Source organism: Marmota flaviventris, chromosome 7 (assembly GCF_047511675.1).
Source record: "Marmota flaviventris isolate mMarFla1 chromosome 7, mMarFla1.hap1, whole genome shotgun sequence".
Lineage (NCBI taxonomy): Eukaryota > Metazoa > Chordata > Mammalia > Rodentia > Sciuridae > Marmota > Marmota flaviventris.
The window spans coordinates 49,894,287-49,908,810 of record NC_092504.1 but is presented as its reverse complement, the minus strand read 5'-3'; the positions used below and the strand labels follow the sequence as shown (position 1 = coordinate 49,908,810).

Genomic DNA, 14,524 nt, shown 5'->3' with positions numbered 1-14,524 from the left:
GGCCCTCAGTAAAATGCTGAATTTGCTTGGAAAGATTATGTTAAGTAAACTTTGTGTGTGTGTGTGTGTGTGTGTGTGTCCCTGAGCACATGTCCACACATACTTATATTGGTGGCAGTCCAAAACAAAAAACAAAACAACAACAAACAAACAAAACACTTAACAGATAATTTGATTTGGAGTTGGGTAAGAGATGGTTCTTTGATTTATTTCCTGTTGTACACCTGATTTGGACTGTTTATAGTGTTTGTTTTTATTTCCTATAACAGTAAGTAGCTTGCATATAATTGATAAATAGGATCACAGAATCAATATAATGTGAAATTTATAATTTTGATACCCATATTTGTTAGCATGGTATCATTTTTTTTACAAGAACTAACAGTAACTGAATACCAACTAAGCAACACAAACAGATGAAGATATAAACTAGTAAGAAACACTGTATTATGAGATACATTTCTTACCAGATTTCATTCCAACATTTCCTCTGGCTTGAAAATATTTTTTATCTATTTTACACTTGTTTGTTAATTTTAGCAGTGGAAAATATTTTTTACATATATTTCCTTTACCCATTCACACTTTTTTTTAAAGATAAAAAATTTATGTTTTTGAAGTATTATTTTATTTTGAACCTTTTAAATGGTGCTGGTATTTTTATTATGACTATTACTATTATTTTTATTGATCATAATTCAGAGTTGTAAAGATTTTATTTTCTCTTAATTCTATTTATTATCCCTATTATTTTCACAGTATGATTTTTCAAAAAGAAATTTCAAATTATATATATTATGTTTTAGTAGAAATGCAAACAAAAATATAAAAAATACAAATAATAAATTTTTACTGTTGTTGATATACTTTAATGAGCTCCTACTATGTTTTGATAATTTGAAGTTTATCTCATTTAATCTCACAGTATCTCAAATAGTGAGATAACTCTGCTATCCATCATATTTACTTTTACTTTGCTAAATAGATGACTGACTAAAGTAAGAATCACAAAAGTTATTTCCCTATGATATATATATATATATATATATATATATATATATATATATATATATATACATATATAAAACAACTGGAAAATCATTTTCTGAAGAGATAGGGAAATTATTTACTACAAATAATTAACCTCAAATTAAAGTAAAATTATGGTATGTATATGACTTTTTCCTGTTCTTTAAAAGAAGCCTGGATGTTTATTGAAATCTCATAAAATCACCCATTTCTATGTCAGACAATCTTCTAACTACCATATGCTGGTGATCAAAATCTTCAAGAGTGCCTGTTCTCATAGAGCTTGTACAATAGTGAGAAATGGACCTTAAACATCTTAATGATATATAAAATAATTTCAGAGCGAAAGATCAAAAACAACATGAGAGGAAATATAACTGCATGATAATCCTGGGATTTGCTATGTCTTGTAGTGTCAGGGAAATGCCTTCCATGTGGAAGTTGTTCATTAATTCAGAGATGGAACAGTTGAGCTTAACCAGAGTCAGGGTTGCCAATTAGTAAGACAGAAGGAAAGTAAGGCAAAGTAGAAAACCCTTTTTGTCAGGGTGTGATTTTAGGTAACAATTCTAGAATTTAACCTTGAATAGTGTGAAATTTTGAAGAACTGAAAAGTTTTTCATAGTGAAAATGATTTCTGGACATTCCTTGAATAATTGAAGAATATTTGAGACAAAAATATCAGCATAAGTAAACAGGAAGGAAGGATGGTAATAATGAGGAGAAAGATGTTCAAAATTTATATTTGGAGTGGTTGGACTTGTTAGACTCTGGGAAAGAATGGCAGATCAAAGACTGGATTTGAGTATCTAGATCTAAAGGACAGAAATTGAAAAAGATGCTGAAATCACAAACATTGTTATATAAGTAGTGGCAAAGAGGATGTTCTGAACTTAAGTCATCAACCATTTGATGTAAAAAGACCATAAGAGATAGCAACAAGAATGATATTAGACATCAAGTTCTAGTGATATGCATTCCACAGGGAGAATGAAAGCAAATATTTGGGGCAAGATTTGATAGGGAGAAGAGTCCTAAAACATGTTCTAATACACAATTGAGTGGGTTTTTCATGAGTAATAAAAACTGGTTGAAGGATAAACTTTTATATTACAGAAAAGAATATTGAGTGTAATTTGATATTTAGAAGTTTATAACCGATATTGGACCAGGAGTAGTTTAAAGTACATTGAAAAAGTATGAAAAGGCCTGGAGAAGTGGACAATCAGGTCTGATCAGTGCGGTTGTGCAAAATAAAATTAGGAAAAGTGCCATTGGGCTAATGCATGCTCTGGGAGACTTGAATAGCTGATGATGTCCAAAAGAAATGGCATATAGGCATAGCAATCAGTCTTGATATTTCCTTAGATGATAGTGAGTAATTAGATGAATAAAATGGCTATAAACTTTAGTGAAGATAAATGGTTCAGTTTCACTCTATGTTCTTCTTTTCCTCCCACACAATTCTTATTTAGTGCCTTGAATTGTTCTGAGATATGAATTTGTTTTATACCTCTTTTCATCACCTTGTAATTTCATAATTATGAGTATTTGTTTATGAAGCTTTAAAATTTTGCATTTTTTAGAGCCAATTTCTTTATACTTCCACAGAAATCCTGTTCTGCAATTGCTGATTATACAGTGTTATAGCACCTTGTCTTTCTTAGTTGAGTAGTTTGTAATAGTAAACTTTCTAGCAGATGCTTTTTCTTTCTAAGGTCAGCAAAATAATACATGTTTTATTGGTGCTGGTTTGCATTTAACTTTTTTAGTTTTTTTTTTTGAAGATGAGAGAGAAAACAGTTCCTTTTTTCAGAAACACAAACTCTATCACTAACATATTAATGTCCTACTGACTAAAAAAATGAAAAAAAAATTTCACAGTATTATTTTTAAATAATATGGAATAAGAGTTTTTTTAAAGTGATATCTATTTTAAGAGTTCTTCATTTCACTTTCCCAACAAATGTAGGAATATATGCTATGCTATCCTTTAAATACATATATTACACATATCTATGAGAGAAAACCAATGTCAACTATTTGTATCTTTTAGGAAATTCTTACCTTGCACAAAAACTTTCTTTCTTCACAAATAACCCTAATGCTATTCTTTTGAATAAGACTATCTTTATTTCATTTAACATTTTTTTTTCTTTTAAAAAATTATCTTGATTTTCTTGAAAATCTCTTCTTCTTTAGATACATCATATGAATACTTCCGAATCATCACATGAAAAGGCACATTTCAAGCCCAGTCATCATGTTTGACATTTTCTATTGATGTTTTCTTGCCTGCTATCTTTCCTTTAAAATGTTGAGTCAAAAAGTAGGTGTGAAATTGGAGCTCCTTTCATTAGATTTAAGTACAAGAAGGCTGTTACCATTTATTTTCTGGAAAATCACTTTATTTGTTTCACCTCATGGTCAACCCTTAATTTGCTCATCCTTTGGTCTAATTTCCTTACCTTGCAAGATGATTATGAATCAGGGTATCATTTGAAATGCCATTGACAGCTATCAGGCTCATATCTGGTTTTCAGTTACACATCCACTTATTTTGGGTCAATTTTTGAAGTTAGGTTAAATGAAGTTCATTTAATAACTAAAGAGATTTTTAAAAAATATCTCTTGTATAATTTTAAAAGTCTCCTATCTATGTTTATTTAAAATGTTATTAATGACATTTATTTTGGTAAGATAAAGGATTCATTAAAATTGAGATGCACCATGGTGGCTCCAGTATTTATCATCAGCACTTGCTCATAAACTGTTATCCTTTGTTCATTTTTATACAGTGAATGTCATTAAGACACTGACACAGATTCTAAGTCTTTGTGTACATACTTGTTTTTACTTTCTATTTTATTCCTGATATGATCCTAAAATATAAATATTTCTTTTGTGTAAATTTCTAATTATATATCCATCTACATATATTTTTTCACATTCTTTATCTTTTAAAAAACATACAATGATGTAGGTACTACATTTCCTTTTACAAATATTAATTGCCTATAAATGGCTTATTGGATATAACAACCTTACTAAAATAAATATATGTGAATTATAGCAAGACATTACTTATTTCATTACTTAGTTAATTTAATAACTAAAGATCAATTATCTTCCAATTATCATTAAAAGAACTCTAAAGTTACAATATGGTAGCAATTATACAAATCAAGTTCAATACCTACAATGATATAAGAATCTGCCATATCATTGGAAGTACTTGGTATAGTTATCATTTATCTGTGAGCCAGTTGTCCAACTTCAATGTAAACAGCACTACAAATAAACTTTTAAACTATTCAGTCATACTAGAACCCTTATGTAATATGTCTTTTATGTTTTATAAATTATCTTTTCTCCTTCACTTTCTTCAGTCTAATCCACCTCATCCCAACAAGAAACCCAAGTAGCCATTCGTATAGTTCATAGACAGTTTCAATTGTCTACAATGATAGTTTTGTTTGGTATTTCCACCATAAAAGTGTTATAGAATGCTATGGAAAATGATGCCTTAAACTGGATATTATTAAAATAGATGAAACTTGACAACTTGTATATACCCATTATAAGTATTCAATTAGTGTTGGTCAAATATAAATGAAATCTGAAAAGTTTACTTTTTGTTCAATACCCATAGTTTGCTAACAAACTCAATTAAAACTGTTATTTGTTGCATTAATTGGTATCATATTTTCTTTAACAGCATATTTGCACTGTAACAAATTTATTTTAAAATATTTTTGATCCAATGATACTAATATATATTACAAAACAACAAATATTAGCATTATATTAGTAAACCCAAACAGAAAACAAAACAAAGTGTATTTTTCTAAATATTTTCTAAACAATAAAATGACAAAGTTAAATATGCCTTACTATTTGTCATGTTATTCCAAAATTTTGTTTAGAAATAATTCTAAGTAGCATAAAATTTGTGGTTGTAATTTTTGCCATATGGGTTACTTTTCCATGACAACTTCCATGTATAAAATGTAAATTCAGGGAGAATTGATTTTTACAGTCTATTATCATCACTCTTGCTGACACTTAAATGGTATTGTTTTGAAAGTAAAGATTATAATTGTGGAACATTTCTTTGAAGAAATACTTCTTTTTAATTTATTATACAATGGAAAAATTTGTTTAACATTGGATCTCAAAGTCAAGTGAATTTTCAATAGAGATTTTAAAATAATGTTATAGAATTTATATTAAAAAATCAAATACTAATTGTGAATCAACTTTTCATAATGGCTGTGTATAAGAAAGTTGTTTTGATGATTCTGTACAGATTGCATTATTGTATTTATTCTTAATGTTGGAATAAAGATAACATATTAAAATGATATTTCTTTGGTGATCAATACAATCATGATATTAGAAGTTGTTAATACATATTCTGATAGAGAGTCCTACTCCTATAGAGAAAATAACCCATTTTCAAGTACTAAATTAGACAAATTTCAAATGAGACCAAAGGTCTCCAAGATTAAATAAATATGTTTAAGTTCTTTATTGAATAACAATTTACATTGTCAAGAGCCATCCATGGGCTGTGTGTGGTTTATATCGGCATCACAGCCTAGTGAATAGGAGAATCTGGTGTCTGGGAACTTCCACTGGAAATTTCCTCTGGCTAAGACCACCCAAACACATGTGACCCTATTCAAGTTCTTCCTGGTCCCACAGAGCATAGGGGAGGGGGTTACCTGCTGTAGCCACACAGCCTCTCAGAGATGGGTGTGACCTGCCAAGATGTCAATAAACCTGCTGACTGCAAGACACCATGAAGCAAGACTCCATCCCTGAAACCTTACTGCTGCCTTTGATGTACCCTTTAGATAAACCATGGGAGCTATTTTCTAGTTGTTCAGCTCCTGCTTCTATATGGGCTGGACCTGTCAGAAGCTCCAAGTTCCCTTTAAAACTATCTTTTCTGACTTTTTGTCTTTTGTTCCTCACTAATCATTCTAGACTTTAATTTTTGTACAGTGGGTTACATGTTCTGTGGCAGGAAGAAGGACCTGGATGGCTTCTGTTATTACATAAAGTGCATCAATCTTAGGCCACACATATTGGCACATGTCTGTAACCTAAGCACACCTATGGAACCAGTACCAAGATTAAAAAGTAGAAAATTGCCAACTGAAAGCTCTCCTCATAATTTTTTCTACTCACTCACCACCACTGCTGGTCAGCGCTCTGTCAAAGGTAGCTACTATTTTCATTTTTCACATAGTGTAACCATTTTATTCAATTTCCAAGATGCAATCTGTGCTTCAATGGAAGCTGTTAGATTTTTAATCTATGTTTGGTTTTCTTTCTTTATTTTTTTGATAATTACCTGTTAATTTTTGTTGAATAGGTCCCAAGTGGTGCCCTTCTCGAGTTGGACTACAGCTAGAATGTGGTAAGAAAGAATTTTCACTGATCCATTTATTTAATTTATAATCAGTTTTCTACCATCAGGGTCTCATATTTATTACTTAGTGTGTATATGGAAATATTACATCTTTTCACCAAGTGTTTCACTTTTATAGATGAGGAATATTAGTCTCGAAAAGATGTTTCTCACATATTCACCATTTCTGAGTATTAGAAACAGGATCTAAATTAAATTTTTTCTGTCTCCAAAGTGTTAACAGCTATACGCTCTCATTTTATTGTTCTTTGAAATATTCTTGGAGATAATGCTTAACTCCTTGAATATTTTTGTTTGTTTGTTTTTCTTTTTGGAATCAGAAAGTAGGATAAACGAAGTAATGAGAGGCAAAATTAGTGAACTAGGAGGAGAAATATTATATTCAGTGTTAAAATTTCTCAGAATTTTAAACTGTTTCTCTCAGGGGATATTTCAATAAATACATTTTAAAATGGGTCTTACTTAAGCATCATCATTATTGACTTTGAATCAACTTGTTTTTAAATTAGGAATTTTGAATTTTAATGAAAGCTGTGGTAATAATTAATTAATTTGCTTATTTATTTATTTATTTTGTGGGAGACAAAGTCCTTAATATTAAATCTACAAGAGACATTTGAGTAATTACAATTTTTAATATTTCCATTAAATAATATATTGAAGTTTTTCTAAGGCTTTTGCTGACACTCAGGTTCTCTACTCTCAGCTATTACTGGCATATAAAGACAAATGCAGATTTCCTTGTATGTCTCAAAGATGTTTTTTCTCACTGATATTTTTTTAAACATGACCTCTTTCTATGAGACCTATATATTAAACACACAGGAATCCATGACATTCTTAAAAGTGACACTCTTGATAATCTCTGAATCATTCTTGCTTAGATATTCAAGTAAAATTCTCACTTGCCTAGAGTTTAAGAAAACAACATCATCATCTGCTTTATATCTGCCTCCACAGATCCTAGTACAATACATGAAATGTTAACAGTTATACTGTTTTCTGATGTTGACTCTAATATACAGAATGTTCTCCAAGACAGCTGAAGATGTCAATGTGAAATGTAACTTGAATGTGAAGGATAGTATAAGGGAATTAGAATTGTTAATCCAACTTTTTGCTTTTTTCTTACATTTATTTACCTGATTGAGTGTACTGGGATTTGATCTGAGCATGGTATAAGTGTTTGATAAGTCCTTGGATAGGAACATGATAATGTATTTGATAAAAGAGTCACTTAATTAACTGAAAGATTATTGTTGAAAAATAAAACGTTTATTTAGGTAACTTTAGAATATTAACCTTGACTTTTATAGTTACCTATCTACAGATCTTCTTTTGTAAGGTGGAACTAATAAAATACATAAATCATTTTAAGTGTTCTATAAAGTTATCTTTATGAAGCATACATAATGACTGTTGCATGCTGAGTTCTTCACTAATCATTTTAATAAGTAATTATATTATAAAGGAAATACACAGTACTACTAAAACAAAACAGAGTCAGAAAAATTAAGTATGTTTATTCACAGAATACATTTATCAGAATTAATTGCTTTATGAGCAATAACCTCATATGAAATGAGAGACTTATACAAAATCTTCATAAAGGGACATCTCTGAAGTGTCAACAAGATTTAGCAGACTTTGATTATTTTTCAATTAATTTGTTCTTTTTAGTTATTCATGACAGGAAAATGTATTTTGACATATCATATATATATGGAGTATAACTTCCCATTCTTGTAGTTGTACATGATGTGGAGTTACACTGGTCATGTATTCATATATGAACACAGGGAAGTTATGTTATATATATATTCTATTGTCTCTCCTATTCTCATCCTCCTTCCCTTCCCACATTCCCCCTGACCAATTGGGTGAAACTGTGTTCCTCCCTCCCCCCACCGCAACAGCCTATTGTGAGTCTGTTCTTCTTTATGGCTTAGTAATATTCCTTTGTGTATATGTACCTCATTTTGTTTATCCATCCATCTCTTGAAGGACACCTAGGTCGGTTCCACAGCTTAGCTATTATGAATTGGCAAGCTTTGATTTTTATGGTTAAAATGGTAAACATTTATTTAGCTTACTGGTTCTGCTGAACCAGACTCTACTTAGCTGAAGTTAACTATATTAATTTTTGCAGCTGTGTTTAGCTGTTAATGACTGTTGTAGCATGGCTTCAATTATGTGGTCATGTGCTATATGATTGTCATCCTTTGGCAGGAAATTCTGTGCTTTTTCACATGGTGAAAACAGAAATATAAACAATAAGCAGATCCACTCAAAAATTCTTGAGACCCAGATTTGGAAGTGGTAAATGATCTCTTGCCTCACATTCTGTTAGTCAAAGCAAGTCATTAGCTTATATTTGAGGGTGGAGAAGTACATATCAACTGTCTATGAAGAAAATACAGAGTTATACTGGGAATAATATGAATGTGGAGTGCTGAGAGCCATAGCCAAGTAGGAATGATGCATAGCATTTTGGGTTGAAAGGTGACCCTGCTCAGGGATTAGGGTGGCTCCAGGATTAGGGCGGATCCTGCTGCCTCAGGTGCAGGCTCCTTTGGAGTTCCCGTTGAGTTCTTGTGGGGTTCTGATTGAATTTGTGCGCGGAGCCAGTAGAGGCAGTGTGTTCCCAGAAAGTGTGGGTAGAGTGTCAGTGTCGGTGAGAGTTCGGGAATAAAGAGTTGCTGTTTGAATCTACATGGCTTTTGTGGTAGCTCGGTTATTTTGTGCCTAGCCAGACTGGGGCAGTGGAGATGGTTAAAAATCATAGTTATTATAACAGTAAATCTGTCATGCAAACTGATAAGTAAAATATGTTGTTTTGCCACCTTAATGACATGCTTCATAATGAACTGGAAAGACTGGTTTAAATTTCTAATTATTAACATTATTGGATCCTACACTAGACAGTTGAAACATGGATAGAATTGGCTTTTATTCTCTTCTCATAACTATCTGCAACCAATACATAAAACATATCCACAAGCATAAACTACAAAAGCCCTGAGAAACCCCTAGGTTTAGGGGTATGCAATCCAGAGCCTGGCCCATTCCTGAAAAAGTATCCAAAGACAAACTTATACTTGAGTTAATGTGTGCAGGAAATATGAAGCCCTTACCTGACTGAATTATGATCTAGAAAGAGCTGCAGTATCTCCTGCTAGACATGTTCTCTTGATTCCGCATATTTCTCCCTCTTGGAATAGGAGCATAGTCATGGAAGGCCAAGGACAAGAGTCCTGATTCCTAAATCTAAGAGTGATGTGATTTATGATATATCTGGATTTTGTCAAGTTGTTTTTTCAAAATGTCAAGTTGATGGAACATTTTAAAAATAGAAGGTCAGTGCTCCCTTAAAATTGACAAGGATGATAGAGGAATAAAAACTAATCCTTCTCTTAGGAGTGCCAATAAAGGTGTTTTGGAAAGGTATTTTCAGTACACTTTCAAGTGATACAAAGCATCAGAATTTTTTCCCTATTAACATTTTCTCATTCCTATAATACAATTTCAAAGTATTATTGACCATATATAGTAATCAAATTATTTATCTTGATTCGTATTTTGTTAGATTTTTATGTTACAAATTACCACAAATTTAACAGTCCAGAGCTAATCCCCTTTATTGGACTGATTTTACATTATATCTGGACTCTCTGCTCAGCATAGGTTAAAGCTATAATCAAAGTGCTGGTGGAGATGAATTCTCATCTGAAGATCCTTCAGTAAAACACCCTTCCATCTTCATTCATATTGTTGGAAAAGTTTGTATGTTCTTTAAATTGTGCTTTTATTTGTTTGTTTGCTTTTTGCAATAATGTGACAGAGGCTTCTGTTTAATTACTGGATGTCAGGTGGTAAGTCTTTTATCTGTTCTGTGAGACCACCTATAGTCTTGACATGTGCCCATCTCTGCCTTCCAGCTAAGAGTAGCACAAATCTTTTAAACATTTAATCTCTGAATTCTTGGTTCTGATCTCTAAATATAGATTTTAAAATTCACATAATTAGATCAGGTCCACCTGGATAATTGCCTTTGCTAAAAGCCAAGTAACAGGATTTAGTAAAAAAGCAATGATTATCACAGTCACAATCCCAGGAATAAGAAAAAGGACAAGAATCTTATAGCTATGTATTAAAAACCTGCCTAACACCTATATCTTCTTAGCACAAATTTGAGCTACATTCACATTTTCAAGGTAATACCAATTTTATGTGTATATGCATGTGTGTATGTGTGTATACATTTAAAGCAGATTTTTGAAATGTAACTGTAAAATGGTTCTCATTAAAGTACCCAGAGTATTATTACTATTTCCATTTTAATTCTCGGGTTATTCAAGTTATGAATCAAGCCCAGGTGCCTGTCAATTGATGAATGGATAAAGAAAATGTGGTCCATAACATGGTGGAGTTTTACTCAACCATGAAGAAGAGTGAAATTGACAGTAAATGGATGGAACTGGAGAACGTCATGCTATGTGAAATAAGTAAGGGTGGAATGTGTAATTTCATATGTGGAAGCTAGAGCAAAACAAGGGGGGAAATAAGAGGAGGGAGAATCACATAAAAATAGATGAGAACACAGTGGAGTAGAAGAAGGGGATTGAGGGGGAGGGAGGAAGCGTGGAAAAGGGAAGAACAGTGGAATGAAACTGCCCAAACTATCCTATGTACATATATGAATATATCACAGTGAATTCCATTTCTATGTATGTTTATAATGCATTATTTTAAAAAAAACAACTATAAATAAATAGGAAAAAAAGACCAGTAGAGTAGAATGAAGGGAACAGGGGGAGGGAGGAGGAAACAGAAAGGAGAAGTACTAGGTACTGAATTAATATAACATGCTTGTGTCATTATATCAAAAGGAACCCCAATATATTTAGAACTATATTAATAAAAAATTTAATAAAATTGGAATACTATATTTTCAAGTAAAAACTCTATCATTTCAAAATAGATTGTTATTTTTGAGACTAATATTATTTTTCTCCATATGTCAAGTTGTCAGGGTTCAAAATTATCAATACAAATTTTATAACTCTCACAAATATAAAAATAGAAATGAACAAATAAAAATAAATAATTTTTCTGGCTACTAAAATTGGATGTATCATATCACCATCTTTAAGTGTAATACACAAGAACTATATATTTTAATTTATTTTAAATAACCCTGATTATGGATATAAATAAGCATTTGAAATTCTGAAAATCACCTCATGGTAAACTCAAATTAACATTTTTCTGATTCTTTCAAAAAAAGAAAATGGAATGACAACTTTTCATAAGAGGGATATTACAAATCAAGTTGCACTATAAAGCATGATATAGATAATAGCAATTATATCAGCATTATACCCACAAGATTTATCCATTTAGTACATGTGATTCCACTAATTTTTCTTCCCCCATAATATACATTGTTATGAATTAAAAATACATTCATCTCATCTCTTTAAGGAATATTTAAGCTTTTTTTCAATTTTTATTATTATAAACAATGCTAAAAAATTTACATACATATCTTTAGTACATGTATTTCAGACTTGTCTGGTGTTAATTTTTATGAATAGAGTGTTTACTCCTTCTGAGACATGGGTTCTATCCTATTTTGTGAGTGTCCTTCTCAGTAACTTTTAGGGTATCTTCCTCTCTTTGTGTCTGAAACCTGCAGAGCTGGAGTAAAAACAATAGAGTAAAAACAAAATAAAGAGTAAAAAATAGAGTAAAAATAGAGTAAAAAAAAAATAGAGTAAAAACAGTTCAGTCTGTTTTTACTCTATTATTTTCAAACTAAATTTTTTAAGTCTTTTTTTTTAAAGAGAGAGAAGAGACAGAGAGAGAGAATTTTTTAATATTTATTTTTCAGTTTTCAGTGGACACAACATCTTTATTTATTTATTTACTTATTTATTTTTAATGTGGTGCTGAGGATCGAACCCAGTGCCTCGAGCTTGCCAGGTGAGGGGGTTATTACCGCTTGAGCCACACCTCCAGCCCTCAAACTAAATTTTTAAACCATCCAGTCAAACTCTGTGGCTTTAAATGTTAATAACTTTCAAGTATCTTCTGAGATATCCATTGAGCTGGTTACTTGACAACTATTTCTTGAATAACAAATATCACAAATGTAACATATGCTTATAGAACTCTCAATTTGCACTCCCAAATCCTGCTCTGTTCTCAGTCTTCTTCGTGTAAGTTAATGAGATAATAATACACTGAAGTACTCAACCAAAAATATAAGAACTGTTTTATCTCACTGAATCCTCTCCTCTCAACCATTTCATCAGCAAGTTTAACATGATCTGTGATCAAAATATATCAGGAATTAATAATTCATCAATAATTCCATCAGTTACCACCTTAATCCAAATGAACATCATCTGTTGCTTGATCAGTTTTCAGTGTCTCTCTAATAATCTTCTTTGTTCCCCTTCTCATTTTCCACACAGATCCAGAGTGATCTTTAAAAAGATAAATCATGCCACTCTTTTCATGCTTTTTAGTGATCATCGGAATTCATCTACCCGCATCTAATTTTCCTTATAAAAAATCATTTAGAGAGTAGTTGAGATTTACGTTTATTAATGTCTAAAATTAAACTGTATAAAAAATCTTGTATCTTATTTGACTAGGTTCTAATACTAGATTTTTTAAAAGTTGCTATACATTTATTTTATAAAATGTATTGTTCATTATTTTCAGTTTGAAAGATTATTATGCATTTTACTTTCTATACAAATTTCTTTGCAGTCATTGGTTTCAAATTAAGAAAATATTTATCTTTATTTTCAAATTGTATTTAAATAGTATTTTCTTGTTCTTTTCATTTTAGGTGGACCTTTTTTGAGGGATGACATCACTATTCAAAGTGTTGCAGCTTCCTCTATTATAACACTGTATTTTACAGACCTAGGTCAGCAAGTCAGCTGGACCACAGTAAGTGTCAACTTGAAATGCAATATACATGTCCCATATTTTGCTCTAATTCACATATTGACAGATTATTTCTATCAAATAAATTGACAGTGAAACAAATATTGGGCTGGATGGATAGTATTTTTATTTCTACATTCTTAATATAATCAGTAGTCAAAGTTCTATTGAAAAATGCGAGCAACAGAAATTAATGGCCAGGTGCTGCAGCATACACCCATAATTCCAGTAGCTCAGTTGGGAGGATTCCAAGTTGGAGGCCTGTCATCGGAATTTATGGAGACCCCGTGTCAAAAGAGTACCCTTCGGCTCAATCCATTGGAAAAAGAAAAAAATAAGGAAGGAACAGAGGGAGAAAGGAATCCATGGTTTAATAAAGGAAATATGGGTTTACACACACACACACACACACACACACACACACACACAAACAATCCACTTTCTGACCTGGGGCATCAACTGTGCTTCCTCTCTGCTTTGTCAGGTGAAAGGTATCTCTTTACTTTTCCCTTCTAGGGAGCCTAAGGGCATCAAAGAATCTTTTGTTTTTTGACTATGGAAAGGGGAGGGATAGAATATTCAGTAAAAGGAGAGCAGAGGGAAGACTTTTAGGAAACTCTGAGAACGAAGAAGCAAGATTTCTTTCAGCTTTTGAAAGGTTCTTTTGGCTCTGTTTGGGGACAATAGGAGCTCTCAAAATGGCCACAATTGATTTCAATAGCATTAGAAGAATGAGGACTACAATAAAGAATATGAAGTGCTAAAAAAGTGAAAATACTCAATGGTCATTCACAATCATTGAGCTTCTCTCAAGTGATGGAATGAATTGAGGAAAAAGTTTCAGCAGCAAGAGAAAATACCATAAGATTTTTAGTAACAGAGGCAGGTGATGTTAATCTGACAATGGTGAACAAAGAATAGTGCATTCTACTTTTTTTTCAATTAATTTTTTTCACAAAGGGCATTCTTTTATGTGTACTCTTTAAATTTGGACCTTTTTGTTCCGAATTACATTTCATGTTCGCCATGTCACTATTTTTTATATTTTTCTTTCAAATTGGCTTTCCTTTTGATGGCATTAAAAATCAGCAT

The 14,524-nt window shown here is 31.5% G+C and overlaps 1 protein-coding gene across 1 annotated transcript in view; it reads left to right on the top strand.

Annotated features, from left to right (window-relative positions):
- Window positions 1–14,524, top strand: part of Tecrl (trans-2,3-enoyl-CoA reductase like) — an 82,208-nt gene that overhangs the window by 39,898 nt on the left and 27,786 nt on the right. The window contains exons 3-4 of the mRNA XM_027947344.3: window positions 6,413–6,457; window positions 13,332–13,435. Of these exons, the coding sequence (XP_027803145.1) occupies window positions 6,413–6,457; window positions 13,332–13,435 (149 nt within the window). The remainder of the gene's footprint in view (window positions 1–6,412; window positions 6,458–13,331; window positions 13,436–14,524) is intronic.